The sequence below is a fragment of the Vigna umbellata genome, chromosome 5 (genome assembly GCF_029865625.1).
Source record: "Vigna umbellata cultivar VRB3 chromosome 5, Vumbellata_1.0, whole genome shotgun sequence".
Lineage (NCBI taxonomy): Eukaryota > Viridiplantae > Streptophyta > Magnoliopsida > Fabales > Fabaceae > Vigna > Vigna umbellata.
The window spans coordinates 54,280,792-54,299,353 of NC_142169.1; the positions used below are offsets into that span (position 1 = coordinate 54,280,792).

The 18,562-nt window shown below is 32.0% G+C and overlaps 3 protein-coding genes across 10 annotated transcripts; all 3 read right to left on the reverse strand.

The window, feature by feature from the left end:
* Positions 1-945: 945 nt before the first annotated feature.
* LOC124849027 (S-adenosyl-L-methionine-dependent methyltransferases superfamily protein) lies at positions 946-7,142 on the reverse strand. Its single transcript, XM_088091499.1, has 17 exons — positions 6,791-7,142; positions 6,532-6,704; positions 6,114-6,177; positions 5,755-5,888; positions 5,509-5,592; positions 5,336-5,410; positions 5,124-5,195; positions 4,969-5,042; positions 4,667-4,719; positions 3,867-3,976; positions 2,958-3,026; positions 2,781-2,855; positions 2,492-2,584; positions 2,313-2,392; positions 2,135-2,234; positions 1,519-1,805; positions 946-1,406 (listed from the first exon to the last, which is right to left on the reverse strand). Exons 1-17 carry the CDS (start codon positions 7,023-7,025, stop codon positions 1,313-1,315), a joined length of 1,872 nt encoding a protein of 623 aa, XP_087947625.1. The 5' UTR covers positions 7,026-7,142; the 3' UTR covers positions 946-1,312.
* A 1,756-nt stretch (positions 7,143-8,898) lies between these two features.
* Positions 8,899-12,624, reverse strand: LOC124849026 (uncharacterized). Its single transcript, XM_088115324.1, has 6 exons — positions 12,485-12,624; positions 11,180-11,491; positions 10,745-10,935; positions 10,338-10,484; positions 9,695-9,919; positions 8,899-9,493 (listed from the first exon to the last, which is right to left on the reverse strand). Exons 2-6 carry the CDS (start codon positions 11,414-11,416, stop codon positions 9,268-9,270), a joined length of 1,026 nt encoding a protein of 341 aa, XP_087971450.1. The 5' UTR covers positions 11,417-11,491; positions 12,485-12,624; the 3' UTR covers positions 8,899-9,267.
* A 1,337-nt stretch (positions 12,625-13,961) lies between these two features.
* On the reverse strand, positions 13,962-17,433 carry LOC148198631 (protein DECREASED SIZE EXCLUSION LIMIT 1-like). Of its 8 annotated transcripts, none has more exons than XR_015786544.1 (7): positions 16,809-17,433; positions 16,405-16,681; positions 15,867-16,028; positions 15,513-15,575; positions 15,343-15,414; positions 15,193-15,245; positions 13,962-14,154 (listed from the first exon to the last, which is right to left on the reverse strand). XR_015786544.1 is itself a non-coding variant. In XM_088115059.1 (7 exons), exons 3-7 carry the CDS (start codon positions 15,968-15,970, stop codon positions 14,112-14,114), a joined length of 339 nt encoding a protein of 112 aa, XP_087971185.1. In that variant the 5' UTR covers positions 15,971-16,037; positions 16,405-16,681; positions 16,849-17,397; the 3' UTR covers positions 13,962-14,111. The 8 variants fall into 8 exon arrangements, 5 of the variants coding, with proteins under 5 accessions (XP_087971185.1, XP_087971184.1, XP_087971182.1 ...); XR_015786543.1 differs by having other exon boundaries at positions 15,193-15,249; XM_088115059.1 differs by having other exon boundaries at positions 15,193-15,249; positions 15,867-16,037; positions 16,849-17,397.
* Positions 17,434-18,562: the final 1,129 nt, after the last annotated feature.

Here is an 18,562-nt window from a genome sequence, read left to right on the forward strand (position 1 = left end):
AATCTTTAAGGAATCGGATGACTCGTTTGATAGTTCTATCCAGCATTACTCTAGGCTCACGTGCTGTAAATTATACTAGGAGTGTTTCATCCTACACTTCCAGCATCTCATCTTGCATCTTAAAAAATTATATTTTTAACCTTTTAACATCTCATCTTATCGTTATAGGATGAGATGTTGTAGATTCAAAATGTCAGCTCCGTCTGTTTTTGTAAGTTTTTTGTAAGACTTTATTAAAACAAATGTTTGAGTTCTAAAAACAGCCAATTATATTTGTTTACTATTTTTTATACCGTTGAATTTTCATTTTGAGTAAAAAGTAATATAAATTTTCAAGGATCAAAATAATAATTCCTACAATTTGAAAATTTATCGAAACAACAAATTGAATACTATAAAAGTATGTGTCTTTTCCATGACATTTGAATAGCCAAGTATGCTTTTTATAGTTAAAAACATTAACTTAAGAAAAATAAATAATTTTAAATTCCCATTTAATTAATTGTGATTTTGCGAAAATATATTACATTTAAAGAATATATTTATATCATTAAATTTTTAATAGCCTTCAGATCAATTTTTTTTTACTCAAGGATAAAGATATTGCAGTGATCGATAAATGATAACATTATAGAATATTATTGAGTTGATGATTTAATTTCTAAGATTGAATGCTTATAGGATCATCATTAAGTTGTTGCCATCTCTTAAAATGAAAAAGTGTCAACATTAACAATGAATAAAGAATAATACCTAAGTTTATTTATATCTTTCTTATAACTTTAATGGTGGTTTTAGGGTATTTTTCAGTAAATAGCTTATAACTTTTTATATACAACCACAACTAATATATCAAAAAATTCCAAACAGAAACACATTAACATAATCAAAAGTTGTAATCACAAGGACGAGAAAAAAGTTCTAACTTCACTTGCCAAACAGAAGGAAGTGTTAATGGATAGAAAATAAATTAAAATTAATTGATGGCACATAAGAAAAAGAAATATTTCTTTTCTGATATACAGCTGGGTAGATGGAAAGTAAAAATGAAGCTCAGCAGCTAAACCAAGTGTTTGGAAACTTGTTTTACAACTAAAAATGACCGGAAGTGAAAGAAAGAACCACCAAAAGCTTCAACATGTGCCACTATCTCGGACCAGAAAATTCACATCCGTGATCTGTTTCCAAACACTATAAATTCCCTAAGAAACAAAACAAAAATGTGCCCTACGAATAGGGCATGCCTATGATTTCTGGGTACACTTCTCAATGGAACAGACAATCACCCTAGCACTCCTGTCTTGGAGTTGAATCACTGCTTATTGCCATTGGCTTTGGTCATTTTTTGCTTCTGCTGTTTAATACCTTTTCTCTTTTTTTCTCGTAGAGTGTTCCTCTTCTCCTCCCTGCAGGAATCACAAAATCATTAAGGTTTTCAGAGGAAGGTTTATTTCCATAAGCTGGTTTAAATTTACTGATAAAGATATATTCTATGTTTACACGGAGAAAACATCTAACCTGGCTTTTGAAATCTCTTCCTTCGATGGAAATTGCCTCTTCGTCCTCTTTTTGGGCTCAGATTCAGAAGATTCTTTGCCATTTTCTTTTACACCGTTTACTGGTTTAGAGGGGAACTTTCTTTTCTTCGTCTTTTTGGATTCAGATTCGGAAGTTGCATTGCCATTTTCTTTATTGCCATCATTTGATTTCTCCTTTTCATTCTCCACCGTAGTAGCAATATCTTCTTCCTTCTCGGCTACTTCTGATGATTTTGCACCAGGCTTTGAGCTACTCATTTTTTTTAACTGCAAAATTAGGAAGTATAAAAACTCAGTTTATTATAGCATATATAAATAAACTGTACTCAGATTCCCAGTTAATGTATAAAGCTGGCAAAAAGAAATCGAACTTTTCCAGATAAGGTTGGATACTAAAACTAAGGGAAACAAATTGATATTTTTTATGTATTGCACTCCGATAAGTAGAACTGAACTCAAATCACAAGTTAACAACAAAGATAATTTGATAAGTTTCAAAACAACAAGATAAATTTGTAACTTGGTTTTACCCAAAAAAAAAATTGCAATCCAACAACTTGCTTTACATTCCAACAATTTCGTTTATCATACAATACCTTTGCAACAAAAAACCCATCCATATTTTGTACGTGAGGATAGAAACGCCTTGTCTTTTCCAAAGAAGGGTGAAAACGTTGTTCCCTAAACCTTATAAAACTGATGGAAAGCAAATGTCAAACATACTGACGTACATAATACCTAATCATAACAAAGAACTAGAAATAAAATCATTACCCTGGACGACCAAAATCAAGTCCACACGGAACCAGTTTAACATCCCGCTTTTTGAGTGCATAGTCAATAACTGCTTCATTCTGAATAATAATGAAAGAACTTGTATAATCGTACAACATAAAAAAGGAAAGAAAAGAAAACGAACATACAAACTCAGATCATTCAACTGAAAAACAAACCTCAGCAACCATGATTGAGCATGTAGAATAAACAATATATCCCCCAGATTTTGAATTAGCATCCACCATGTCGATTGCCGCAAGAATTAGCTCCTATAGGAGAAAAAAACAGTTACTAAACAATAGTTTGTAAGTTTGCTCTATCAACCAAAAAAAAGAAATTTACTGTGAAAGAAGAAACATGGAAAACTTGTCCCAGTATTTTATGGTAAAATACAAAAGATGAATTATGCCGCAGCCTGACTTTGCTCACTTCCTAAACAGCATTTCAACAAAAATGACAATTTACCTTTTGTAGCTGCGCACACTTCTGTATATCTTCCAAACTTTTAGAGGTTTTAACAGACTCATCTTTCGATATAACCTGCATACAGAAAGTCCTTCAGTGTCTTTCAAAGTTCTGCAAGAAAAAAAGATCAAATCCGCCCAAACATTGACACCCTAAATATTATTCACTATTTCTTACCCCAGTTCCACTGCAAGGGGCATCCAATAATACTCTATCGACAGCATTGACACCAAGAACTTTTGGAAGCTGAAAAAGATAATATAGACATTAAACAAATGTAATCATGTACAACACAGAATATCATTTTAGGCCTACAGATTACAGGAGTTACAAATGAAACTGACATGTGAAAATCTGAAGTTGAACTAAAACGCTTATTTATAAATTTACAAAGGACAACATATAATAATAATAAATCAAATGGATAAAGTATGTAACAACTCCTGTAGCAACAACCAGACATGCTAAACAAAACAATTAAACAATAAACATGACTGTTGCGACGCTGGATTTAAAATCTGAGAAGAACCAGAAAGACACTCTTGCAGCACATGAACAGAAGCTGAGACAAACAGTTGTCAACCTATCCAGATCCGGTAGAAGCATTCAAACTGATATTTTTCTCCTGAAGAAACAATTGCATGAGCAAGAACGTTTTTTGAAACAGATTTTGAGTAAGGCTAGATTGAGGTTGATGGTGAAGATGTTACAAGGGATGGAAGACAATGCTCTTTTCTTGAAAACACTATCAATTGGCATAGTATGAATATAGTCATCATTAATATAATTGTTAGTCTAACGACCTGCACCCTATAGTCCCAGTTTCTTTTCTTTACATTCTTTCTTGTCACAGATATTTGTAGTGTTTCTCTCAGCATTTCATAAAAAAATAGGGGAAGCCTGTTTCTTTACTCCAATTTGTCAAACCAAACAAATTATAGAGAACAAAGAAGCCAGATTGATAGTCTAATAAAATACAAAACCAAATGACTATAGTGCAATCTAATTGCAGTAAGGACATCAAAGCCCTTTTGTAGCAAATACAAGTAAACACTAAAAATTAGCAGCAATACAAAAGATGCTAACCTCCTTTCCATCATAGTTACAGACTACAGTGTTGGATACACCCATACGATGCAAATTTGCAGTCAATGACTTAAGCCTTGGTACCTTCATTTCATTTGCAAAAATTATTCCTGCCATAAAAAATAGTATGATTGAATTACTAGAAACATGAATTTCACTTCATGAATTTACAAACAAAAACTTGAATCCAAGAGTCTGTAAATACCTCGACATAAAAAATGAATAGGATAATGCTTTTTTCTAGTGTCAAAATTTGATTGAAAAGTTTCACATGATTTTCATGCATTAAAAAATACCTAAACCAGTGTAAAGTATTATTGAAGTCTCAAAAACAAATTCCACAATCCAGAATAAAGGAAAATGTTTGGTTCCTCTTCCTGCCAGCACTTACTTATTAAACAAATATTAAATCGTCCCAACTATATATTATATGGACAAAAGGCAGATAAACATACATTAAAATGAAGATACTGCATACAATTCTTATGAAAAAAACATTATTTTACCAAAAGGGCACATTGTTTTACCAAAAGGGCCACACTATACGGCATTATTTCAACTCAGCTGTTTTGCATGTACAACACAGCATTTCATGGATACTTGACAATACCCAAAATAAATAACAGTTACACTGTCTTTCATGATAACATGAGAGTAACAAGATAATAAGTCCCTACCACAATAATGGTTACATATGTATGAAACCGTACTATGAAAAGAACTTTACAGACTATTTGGGACCAAGTAATGGATGTACAATGTTTGAAATAATAAAACAAATAAAAACACTATAAAAATACCAGTGTTCTTCATTAGAGCAGCAATGTAAGTTGTTTTACCACCTGGTGCAGCGCTGCAAAAGGCATAAACTTTCTTCAGGAAAATAAAAGCATTGCAAAAAGAAACATTTTCTGCATTGCTATCAAAACCAATAAGGGCTCATTAAAAATATGAATGATAATACCAACATCTTATAACCTAAGAAGCACAGACACTCTAAAAAGCAGTCATGCATGTCACAATCATGTCAGAGCTTGACCATGTTAGCCACTGTATGAACACTTTGAATATTAGCTACATTTTTACAATGATGTTTACTTACGCCATATCAACAACTCGTTCCTTCTCTTGAGGAGCCAAGGCCATGACAGGCAGAAAAGAGCTTGCACTTTGTAACTACAAAAAGAACTAGTAGTGAGTGAATCGTGCAATATTAAATGAAACGCAATCAGAAGCCAGTGGTAGAAGGCCACCTACCATGTAGAAACCAGCCATATACTCAGGAGTGGCACCAATTGGCACTTGAGAATCATACACAACAAGTCCAACCTGCGGGTAAAAAATTCATCCCAGTTACTTGTAAGGTTTTGATGCTAGTACTCATGACAAAAACAACTACACAATAAAAAGGAATCAATAGCAACAAAGAAATATAAGGTCCAGATTTGCAAGACATGAGTCCTTCTTACCTTTGACCATTTGCTTAAAGGATCCAAATTAACACCCCTATTTATCAAAACATCAGCCAAATCCCTTCTGCGTGTCTGAGTGATGGCAGAAGAAAAATTTATACTATCAGCAGGGAACATGAATAAATCCACATTAAGATAGAAACCCCAAATGACAGAAAATGACATGCAACCTTCAATGTATTAGTCCTTAGACATATAGGGCGTGGCTTTTCAAAGGCTTCAATCAGTTCCATAAGTTCAACAACTGGAAACATCTGAGACAAAACAAAATACGAAGTTTTCTTGTAAATTTTCATTACGCATGAACGAAAAACAACTCCCTTTCTCTGTCCAGTCACATCAAGGTAAAATGAACTCAAAGGGCAATAATAGCATTTGGCAAGAACTTAATGTTCAATATGCTTGCAGTAACCAACCTCCACTAGAGCACCCATTAGAAACTCATTGTAGCCATAGTACGTGCAAATATCTTTCTTAAGCTGTTCAACATAATCTTTCCTGGTTGCCCCATCTTGCCTTAAAACGTTAAAATTTGAAAGAACACGAACAACTACAAACGAACATTTAAAAGAGTTACAACAACATAGCATGTATTTAAATATTCGTTTCGAGCCTTCCAATATGAAAATCCTTCTTCCCAAAGCAACAATAGGAGAAGCAACTACATTGATGGATTGGAAAAAACGCGGACTACTTTAGCCAAACACACACTTATAGCACAACCTGGACAGTATCCACGACAGTCAAAGAGAGTAAGCAGCATAGTAAAACTTACTCTCTTTAATTCTCCTTTGGAGATTAGAAAGATCGGGTGGACGCAAAGCCTCTTCTTCGAGTTCCTAACAGCCAAAATGAAAAAGAAACATTTTCAACACACGTTCCATCATCCAATAATTTAAAAACAAAGAGTAGCCGGTTTAAACTGCCTTTCGGTTAAACACCTTAACTAAGCTTAAGAACAGCTCTTTACATATGCTTGCTTGCTTAAAAAGCACGACCAAGCAAACACATAACTTAAATTGCATGAGAGGTAAAAAAAATCAAAATAAGTTATATAGTAGCTCTTCCTAAATCCAAACAAGCCCTTACTTACAATTAGCTTACTTAACATTCTAAAAAAAATACTCATTCTAAACTATTCACCTATTATTTAAGCAAACAAAGAGGGTTCCAAAAATGTGAAAAAGTGAAACCTCTAGGGTCGGCAATCTGAACTCATCAGACTCTTGGTTGATATTGAGCTGCATTTCGGCTTCCGCGTCCTCTTCCTCTCTCGCCTTCTCTTCATCAATAGCTTTCGACTTCTCCTCGATATCATAATCATCCGAATCCGAACCAGAACCCGAGTCCGAACCCGGGGCTTTCCCTGCAAATAAAAACAATATACAAACATTAGAAGAAAGTAACAACAGCAATCTCGAATGCTACACGCGCGAGCATGCGAGCGGGCACCTTCATCATCATCGCTTCCTTGGAGGAAATCGTCGGCTAATGGATCATCCCCTTCAGAAGAGAGCTCCGACGCCGAATCGGAGTTGTCATCGCCGAGTTCAAGTTGCTGCGGTTGCTGCTGCTGCGACGGCATGTCTTCTTCGGAATCGGAGCTGGAATCGTACTTGGGTTGGGTCTTCTTAGGGTTCTTCGGTGACTTGCGTGCCTTCGAAGGTTTCTTCCTCGCGGGAGCCATTAGAAAGTAGTGAACAAAGCAGTAAATCGGTAGTGTGGTTTGCGCGCTGAGTTTCTTCTTCTTCTACTTCCAAAAAAATTATAATTCGGCTAGGGTTTAGGGTTTACCAGAATAAACGCCACGACGTCGTTTTATGCTTCGCTTACTATATTTTGTATTTCGGATCCCAAATGAGACCAAGGGTTGGGCCCTTGGGCCTTGCTTCTTTACAGAATTATCAATAAATCAATAATTACTAATTTCGTTTCATTTTATATTTTTCTCATAGTTAAATAAATTTTTGTTAATTTTAAAACTAGTTTATATTGAAATTCATAAGTTCAAATTATTTTTGTTACCATTCTATTTCCATATTTTAATAAATATATAAACATTGATTCCAAAATTAACTTTATTACTTTTTAAGTAATAATATTTATGTATATATATATTTATATACATACATACATATATATTTATCAAAATTAACATCTAACATTATTAATTAAAAAATAATGAAATAAATATTATAATAAAATTTACATATTGATTAAATATTAGTTATACAAAATATTTAAAATTTTTGGAGGCATCAATGGTAATATGAACCAATTTTGAAGATGCTAAAGATTTATTTAATTTTAAGGAGATTTCATAATCATGTTGAATAGATGTAATTTTCACATTGTTTCACTTTGAAAAAAGTAATTTTCTCTTCGAAATTAATTTTGATTTTTAAGTAACTTGTAATAGCTTATTATGTTAAAGATGAAAAATATTCTGGTAGCAGCTAAGCTTTTACTTTTAGCCTATTGATCAATTTGAAGATAAATCACTATCACATTATCACTTTAGTCAATTCTGACTAAAATGGTTTTTTAGGGTGACTTTATTTGTATGCATAGAAAAACTATAACAGTAACCAAACTAAAAAAATCATTCAATTTGATAGAGGTTAATTTGATATATAATCAATAAATATATTTTAATTAATGAACGAAAGGAAAACAAATAAATTTCAACCTTTTTTAGTTTGATTCCACGTAAGGATGAGAAAAAGAATCCTTGCTTGCGGGTACGGGTGAATAAAATCGAATAATAATTGGTACGTAGGTATATTTATTATCATGATCATGTTTGGTATTCACTTCTAAAAAAGATAAAAATAAAAATTTAATTTATATTTTATTAAGTTAAATTTAATCAAAATTAAAATTAATTTTTATTTTATTAAGTTAAATTTAATTAAAATTAAATTTATATTTATATTTAATTTAATTTATTACATTTTATATATTTTTTTGTAATTTTATTTTAAATTTTATAAAATATATATTTTTTAAAATATTTACAAATATCCATAGATATCGTTTTAAAATATTCACGGATGTTTTTTAAACAAGTATTTGTATAGATAACGGGTGAATTTTTTTTGCTGGTGAGTCAGATAGCAGATACACACTTTCCGTGTCCGACCCGTTGTCATAGAACATGATTCTTTATAAATAATAATTATTTGTAATTTATTTATTTATGCATAAAAAACAAAAATACTTTATGTCATGTGTATATTTATCAAGTAGGGACAATAGATAATTTGAGTTGAACAGTGGATAGATCAACTTCAACTTGATTGGAAATGGAGATCAGTTTCCAACTCAAGGACCTATGATATCATTTGGTTCAAGACCATTAAATTGAGTCTGAAATTATGTTTAAGTTCATTTAGTTTGAAAATTAGTTGAAAACAAGGAAATTGATGAAAATGTATTATCTCAACCACTTTGGTTCCTAAATTAAATTGGTTTACTTAACAATATTATCATTATATTCTTAACAATATTACTCATGTCACAAGATAGGTATTGTATAAGATGCTTGGATAGTTTATAAGTTAATAACAAACATTAGAGTTGAATTTTCATTATTCAAAGTAAACAAACAAATCTTTATTCTTCAATGCATGATGATAAGAATAAAAATTTGAGTACAAGTAGTATCACACAATGGACAAAACAAGTATGAATAAAGCCCTCAAGCATTCAAACCAAAAATTAATGCATTCCTATGCAAAACATTGCAATAAAAAACATGAAAAAATGGTAATTGACAATTAGAAATGGCTGTTCCCAGCGACTTGTCATGTCCCTTAACCTGTAACTATTCTCCAAGGTATTCATTTTCTCTACTACCAATCTCAAGAAAAGCTTGGGGCAGCCAGTTTGAAATGTGTTTCTGAAACACCTTCACTTAACTGCAAATGTTATTTAGGCTGTTCCTTTTCCCTGATAATGGTATCAAGATTAGTTTTTAGTTCACTCAAATCCAAGCTATTGGAATCCGCAGTTGCCAGCTTCATTTCATACTCAGCCACTTCTCTTTTAACTCTATCAGTTGCCAGAATTTTCTCAGATATTTGTTCAAAACCTTTGTGGATGCTAACCAGGAGCCTATAAACCTGCAGCCCTGTTGGATCCTTCTTTGCTTCCCTGAAAGGATAGAAAATGGAACAAAAATTGCACATTACTTACCTTTGGTTTAAAAGAAAAATAACTAGTAGTATATTTTCTCTTCATCTAACTCTTCTGATTGCCAAGTATATTTCAATTTCATTTCTTCTTTCTTGTCTGTGCATAATGATTAGTAGTAGTTGAATGGGTATATAGGCGCTGGCAATAGAACTTCCATACCTAAAAACAATTTCATCCGCAACAGCATATGTTCGATGCAAGCGTTCTCGGATAGAATTACTCTCCAGTTGAATCTCCCGAGTATCTTTCAAGATACGCTCAATATCCGCGTCTTGTTTCCGGGTATTTTTTGTAATCTCCTTTATCCTGTCAGTATAGGATTTCCTGGATGCTGCTTTCTGCTGCTTCTCAAGATCTGCAGAAAGTTTCAAATTTTCCTTCTCCCTGGAGAGTGATGGAAGGAGAGAACATCCAAATCAGAAGGTAATTACATTTTCTTAGGACTTAATGCATAAGGAACTAGAAGAAACATAACTTACAAGAAATTTCCATATTTATTAGTAATTGGAAAAGAAGATATGAAAGTAAGATAACATCATTTAAGGAATGCTTGAAGGGAATCAGGAAAGAGGGTAAAAGGACAAACAGTATATCATTAAGCACTAATTACTAAACAAAACTAAAAAACATATGGCTCATTAGAAGTTTCCAGCAAAGATTTCACCAGAAATAAGAAATGTAGTAAGCAGAGTCTCATCTCAGTCCATTTTCAAAATTTGCATTTTCACTCTGCCTTTGGTTACTTTTCTTTAGAAATTTATTTGAAGTGGAAAAATCAAAGCACAATAAACTTCATATGGACCTCTTCATAATTTCAGATGAAATGAACTCCTCTTCCTGCTGCACTTCTCTTATCTTTTGAAGCACTTCTAGTGCATCTGGATTGTTTGAATAGAGAGACTCCTCAAGACTTCTCTTTCTCTCCTCCAGAGGTTTTCTTGCAGTGTTCCTGAGACACATTGAAAACAAAGAAGTTAAAAATCATTCCACTTACTTCACTCTCTTAAGAAACTAAATAATTATTCTGTGCTAAAGAATTATCAGTTTTGCCTTACCAAAGTGATAACCCCCCCTTTTTCATTGGAGAGGTCAAATTGAGCATTGAACTATTCTATGTTGTTCCTATGCTGACCCGGAACTACAACAGCATAAGAGATGCCATACTGAAATAAGTAATTCAAGAAAAATTGCATGAACAGTTTGACTAACCACTCAGACTCCAAAGTCAAAAGGTAATCCCTTTTAGCTTGTACTTGTTCATTCAACTGGTCAACATAGAAGTCAACAGAGTGTTGGTTATTAAATACCATTTCAGCTGCTTCCTTCATCAGTTCCAATTCTCGTTTAAGATGCTCTAGTACTGAAGTCTTTGCAGTTACTTCATCAAAGAGTTCTTTCTCCTGAATTTGAAATTTATCAGTTTCAATTCAAGTCTCAATCTAGTTCAGCATCAAGCCTAAAGAAGAGAAACACATAAGCCATATACTTCAATTTTGTAAGACCTTTAATACACTTTAAATTCAATAATACCTCTCTGTTATACACAGCTTTATAGTTGGACATAAAAGATAAAGCAAGAAATAGGAAAAAGCAGAAAAATCATATTTTCTCAACTACACTACGAGATATTTTTAGGAAACATACTTTTTGTTTCAAGACTGTCAAATTTCCACCTCCAATATGAGCAGGATTCTGTTTATTTCCTAACGAACCTCCTCCAGCATCAACTTGTCCTTCAGACAGTTCCTTCGCATTTAATACACAGTTGAATTCATCCTTTATAAAACCTTCCATCCTAGAGCTGGATTCATCTTTGTTGGCCTGATTGATAAAAACATCACCCTTGGTACTCTCTGTTCCATGTGTCTGGGTGTCCATCATAAGAGCATTTAATGTGCTTTCAACTATAAAATAATCACCAATTATATCTTCATTGTCTTCCTTTTCAGTCGGGTCCTACAAAGAGCTTAGTTAGTTAGCTTCTCTTAGTCTGTGTTTAGGTCTCCTACATATATGGTTGGCTTGGCAACCATTTTACCTTTTACACAACTACGAAAAGCAAGCCAAGACACCCACACTAACATCAACCATCATAGATACAATACAAACATTTTGCCATGAAAAAGATCATAAATCTCCAGTACCAAAAAGAGAAAATACAAAGACACAAAGAGAGCTACAAATATGGCTATGGTACATGAAATCATAACAACTGAAAATATAACGCTCCAAAGTCCACACAACCAAAACAAGAGCATGCGGTGGTGAGGGATTGTTCCACAAAACAGCACTCTTCAAACATCAATCGTATTAGCACACGGTTTTAAGAATTACCATACCAAGAAGGCTCACTTTTTCACACTATACATAATCAGGTTAAGCTGGATAGCACACAAAATATGCTTCAGCAGCTTACCATGCCTAGTTTAGTTCACAATTAACAGACAAAACTGACATACCATTGCAACCCCATATTCCTTAATTGTATCAGGAATGAAAATCCACCAAAAGACACATGTATGTCAATTGTCAAGAATTATAATTAACTGACAAACTCAACTTATAAGATACTATTATGATGACTCTTATAAGGAAATAAATTAAGTCATCAAAAGATAACAGTGAAAATAAATAACATTAACATGCCCAAAGTTTGATTTCAATCTACAGCCAGGATACCAGACTAAATTGTTCAGCAAACTGGAATTAAAAAAAATGAAAACAAAGAATGAAAAACGACACGAAGATTTGATCACTGTTGAATGATCTGCTATTCCCACTCACTATTCCATTAAGCTGCAATGATTATACAGAGACAGAACACCGCACACCAGAATACTATTTACAAATGGAAAATCTAACTAAAAAGTAATCATTTCTATTGGTTCCTATACATCTAAACACTGACCCAGAAGGGGAAAATGCAAAAATTGAGCATTGTGACAGTACCTGGGTGAAGCTGATATCTTGAGCGTGACCCAAGTTTTCAATCACGAAGGTAATTTCAGTGACAAAACTCCGGAGAATGTAAAAGTTTGAAGCTCTGAATTTGTAAAAATGTCTAAGTGCCTCCTTAGAGAGTCTTCGCTCTGTTTATCAGACACCAAACGTCGTCGTATCCCTCGTGGCAAAATGTTTTATTTTAATTTAAAAGATGAATTTTAGTATTCACACTATACAAATTAAATTATCAGTTTATAAAACTCATATGACAAGTGAGTAATTTGAAGATACAAGATATTTAAAATTTATGGTGAATAAAATGCATTATAATACAATGTTTAGTTTTAACTATTAATCAAATTTTAAAATATTGATATTTAATTTAGAAAGCAATTATATAATGCTAAATATATCAAAACTCATCACGTAGAATTATGACATCGATTCTTTTCTTTTTGTAAAATAGACAATTTTTTATTTTATTTATCAAAATATATTATTCTATTAAATTATAGTAGTTAAAATGTGGATAATAAGTATATATTTTGATTGAATTAATCAATTAGTTCATTGAATGTTAATTGATTCTCGATCTGATAATTTGACCATTAATTTCATGAATTTTGTAATATTTGTAGAGACTTTATATTTATTATTGTCATGTTTTAAAATAACTCAACAAAAGGATTAATATGATATTATCAATAATATAAGTAGAGGTTGAGAAAAATATATGTTCAAATAGATAAGAGGTTGAGAAATTTTCTTAAATATATTTTCATTAAACAACTTTTATAAAAAAAATTGTTAAGAAATAATTCTTTAATTATATGATATTAAGGAATCAAGTTTTCTTTATAATTTGTTATGTTTTTATATTCTCATTATAAGAAATAACAATGCATTTAATAAGAAATAAAGGTAATATTAAAGACTACTCAATAAATAAAAGTTTATATGAAATTTAGATAATTTTGCATAATGTTGTGTATAAGAAATGTGCAGGTATACTAATTCAGATAAAAAAAATTGACAACTTACTTTTATTTTTACTGGTAGGTATATCAAATTTGATTTTACGAAATAACATGATTAACACTACAAAAATAAAAGATTTTACCAGGGGTTTTTTTCCGCATTACCGGCGGTTTTAACCCCTGGTAAATTCATTTCCCGCGGTTGGCAAAACCACTGGAAAAACCACCGTCACAAAGATTTCCGGCGGTTTTGTTTGTAACCGCCGCTATTTGCGGGGTTTTTCAAAAACCGCCGTAATTTGCGGGGGTTTTTCAAAAACCGCCGTAATTTACGGGGGTTTTTACAAAAACCGCCGGTAATTGCTGAGGTTGTAATAAACCGTCGGGATTTGCGTGAGTTATCAAAAAACCGCCGGTAATGAAAATAGTTTAATTTTTTTTATTTCTCAAATGACTTGATTAATGTGATTAATATAAAATATGTTTAATATTAAATCAAAATAATATAAAACCAAAAATAATTATTATTATATGAAATAAACTGTAAAATTAAAAACAAATTAACTTGTAAACTTAAGAAATAACAAATGTTTGTCCTAAAAATTAAAAATAAACTTCTACATAATAAATTAAAAAGTGTTATGCAATAACAATTATCACTCTTGTTCTTCATTTTCTTCATGCTTCTTTATCATATACCTACAAACAAACAAATATATGAGTGAGCTAAGCATTCAACAATTCAAACCTTATAAGAGAATAATAAGCAAACAATAATATATATAACAAATGCCCAGAATTAAAGTTTAGTGAAGATTGATCACCAAAAATTAACATCAATAACCAAAACAGATTATTATATAGACACAAGCAGAATTTCTATATGATTTTTACCTTGAGTGTCTGGTCCAAGTTTAGTTTCTATTAACAAAACAACTATCAACAAACAAGACACTTTAGCCCATAAACATAATGCATTCATACACAAATCATATTTCAATCCCTTATCCAAGTCATATATAAATACCATTATTTTTACACATCATCAAACATTTATAAACAATCTCAACCATATATAATCATCACACATTAACCTTATATACTCATCATGCATATTCAGTTATATTCCCCAAACAATCTTAAACCCAAGCTAACCACCAAGAATTATTTCCACCAAGAATTATTTCCTGTTAATAAACTCTAATAATCACTATTACATAAAAAGTGAATCCCTTTACCAACTAGTTCATAAATAAATTATAACTCATCTTTTCAAATTCATTCTAACACATAACTTGATAATATAATACTATACTAATAAAAAACACACTAATATTATTATGACTTTTAGTGTCATAACTTAATAAAAAATTATACTATGGTTTTTTTAATGGTTGAAAATGGTATAAAAGTTTATAAAATTTAAACTTTTTTATTTTTCTAATATATACGTGTGTTTTTGTGTAAGAATGAGAATGTGTATTGGAAAATTTGAATTGTATTCCAAAAATATTTTTTGTCCTGTCCAAATGTTCCTATAAATTTTTTTCTTAGCCCATTTGAGCCATGAATAAAATACATTTGAGGTATGAAGGAGATTGACGAGGGAAAAAGGCATAGTATATTTTGTTTTCATTTATATTACCACTAAAAAAATCAATTAAGGATTTTTATAGAATAAGTTAACAATTTCAAAACTAAAAGGATAAGACATTTGTAGAAGTTGAACTACAACACCTTGACAAACCGGCATCATCAAATTCCCAAACTTTTACAGTTCCATCCCTACCCTGGCTACACATATACAGAATAATGAATATTGATAAAGCAAGAATATAATTGGATATTAAAACAGAACCGGGGGAGATCAAGTAGAAAAGGATGCACCTGGCAAATTTATTGGTTCTGAGGGAAGAAGCACAAGCAACAACAACAATACCATGTGCAGCACTATGTAACCTGCAGTATAAAATTAATTTGTACCATGGATCATATTTCTGAAAATCAACGATATTCTTCACAAATATGAATGCCAAAAAAATTATAGAACTAAGCACCATGCAGATGACACGGTTCGATGTTGAAGGGTATCCCAAATTCGGACTTCACCATCAGCAGAACTGCAAGCAAGAAGAGGATGATGCAACTAATTATTAAGTGAAACTAATTGTATACGCAACCAACTAAATCAGGGAGTTCTTGTGGCACACCGATGGGTATGGCATCCAAGGCAACTCATCATTTATTGAACACAGATTTTACTTTTAGTGTCAAAAACTATTATAAAAGTAACTAGCAGCCAAAGAAATGCTTGATAGATATTGGATGCCAATGTCCCATACCCAGGGAAAAAAATGTGTACCAGAGTAATGCCCATAAAACAAAAAACGACAAACAATTGCAATGAATACCCGGAGAATAATATCGGCTTAAAGGGATGAAAAGAAATGTCTGTGACCGAAGCTCGATGGCCTCTTAGCACTGCCACGGGATCAGGAGGTGGTCTTCTACTCATTCTTTGTTCTTCTTTATGATCCACTTGAACTGAACTGACAGTAGGCTATCCAACTCACCTATATTGACTTGTCAAGTAAAAAAATTGAATTTCCTTAGCTGTCATCGAACAGGTTTTACGATGTTCTAATTTCAGATTTCTATCCTGTAAATCACTGAATTATAACCAATGTTTTAAACTCGGCACTTTCACACAAATTCAAAACATTTCACTTTCAAAGTTCTGTTTCTCAAGTTACTAGTAGCCAGCACATTCACAAGAGCAAAATACACATTATCAACGAAAGCTGGATTGATTTTTTCTCCATTGTCACAGCAGAAATCGCAAGGAAGTCAAACCAGAGCATAATTTTGAATATAGAGAGTTTAGAGTTGCCACTATTCTAGAAACCTATAAAATATTGTAAAGATAAAACATGATGCAGTAGTACTTACATATTTCTTGTGTCCATAGCCCTCATCATCACGCTTCTCATAGCAAGGCTTTCGGTAGCCCTCCTCCTGAGGTGGATGCCCATAATCATTCTCAACACCTCCTTGGCTCCCATAGCTAGGTTTCTCATCATACTCACTCCTCCCTCCATAACCATACCCATTGTCCTGTTGTTGTTCTTCCCCATACCCAGATCCATATTCACTCCCCTCCGTTTTTTCACTATACCCGGGTCCATATTCAGAACTTTGATAACAACAACTTGACTGCAATATGTACCTAAGGAATATCAAAGAAATGCAGAGAAACCTCAGTTACAAGGATTAGAAGAGTATTCTATTTTCAGTTCCCCAAACATACAATTATACTGGAATGAACATTAAAATAGGGGAAAAGCATATCGTACCACATACAAGCAATCAATCCCACTAAAATAGCTTCCATACCTGGAATTTCTTCTCCTCCACAACCATACCCAAAATCATGGGACACCGGAAGAAAACCCCATTCAAATCCCTAAAAACAGAACCCGAATTCAAACTTAAATAAATCGCGAATTCCATCCAAGTCTCTGTTGTCGCTAAAACGCTGGAGAACGAGATCCTCGCGTCGTGAAAACGCCGCGCTTGAGTCACCGGAAACTCGCCGTGAAGACACTGAAACACCGTTGTTGCGAAAAAAGTTCCCCTACCACCACACCCACGGACACAGGCCATCGCACCACGGATTAGGTATGACTCTATCAACTTCTTCCGCAACGGGCTTCCTTGTTTCTCTTCTCGACATATTTCTTTGCAAGTTTAATTGCGAAAGTGGAATCAAGCCCAAGAGCTCCGCATCTTGTTTGCAGATGAAGAAACAACTCCACACCTGGTTTGAAGATGAAGAAACGACACGGGGAACAAATAGAGTTGGGAGAAAATAAGACCAAGAGGCAGAAGCGGGAATGAAGGAGTGGAAAGGACACTAGGGTTAGGGAAAAATTATTCTAAAATAAATAAATAACTAAATATTAGGGACGGTTTTGTTATAAACCGCCGGAAATTAGTTGAGGTTTTAAAAACCGCAGGAAAACAACCTCGCCTAAAATGTATTATTTTTGTAGTGTAACCTTGTGACTTAATTATTCACATTTTTTTTTATATTTTGAGTATGATATAATATTTTTTTAAACTTGAATATGAAAATAGTTTATCGTCTTTAATTATTTTTTCATTAGTTAGTATCATTTTCCTTTATATTCAATGAGTTTCTTTCTTTCACTTTCAATTTTTTTTATTTTAAATATTTTTGGACTCGTGACAGGAATTCGTGTTAGAGTTGTTTTTCAAGCATATCACAAGTTGTTTATTGATATTTTTGTTTCACAAATGGAATTAAAGTTAAAAAGAGAATCTAGAGGAGAGCAAAATGAAAGAAAGAAAGAAGAGAGATACAAAGATTAAAAACAAAGGTTTGATCGAAAACATACGTAATAATGATGAAAGAAAAATAAAAAATAAAGCTAGAAAAAAATAAGATTAGTGAAGAAAAATAATTGAAAGAGAAGAAGTTGAGAAAAAAGAGATGAAAAAAAGGAGTTGAGTAAAAAAAAGAGAGGAAAAAGAAGGGGTTGAGGAGAAAACTAAAATGCATGAAAGAAATATAGAAAGATAAATAAAATGAGAAATAAACAAAGGAGTGATTGAAAAAAATATATAATAATAATATATTCGTTATCATTATGTGAATATTATTAAAGGAGAATTGTTTATAACATGTTTTTACAAGAGCTTATTTGGTTTTAGTGAATAGTTATTGTACAAATCCTAGTTTTGAAAAAAATAATAATAAAATGATGTTTTTTATTAATCTGAGTATTATATTTCTCAAGAGGAAATATACTCATAAAGATGAATGTTTGGAATAATGAAGAATATTGAGGGAATCAGTATAATTTTGAATTTTTTTATAATTTTTATTATGTATTTAATTAAGAAGTTGAATAATCGTAATAAAAGATAAAACTCAAAAAAATAAGTATTTATGATTTAATTGATTAAAATAATATTAAAATGGACATCCATGACTCAACCTAAGTTTTAATAGGATTAGATTGAAAAAATAAATAAATGTAAATTAAATTGAACTCAATTCATTTAATTTTGGGGTTAAACAAAT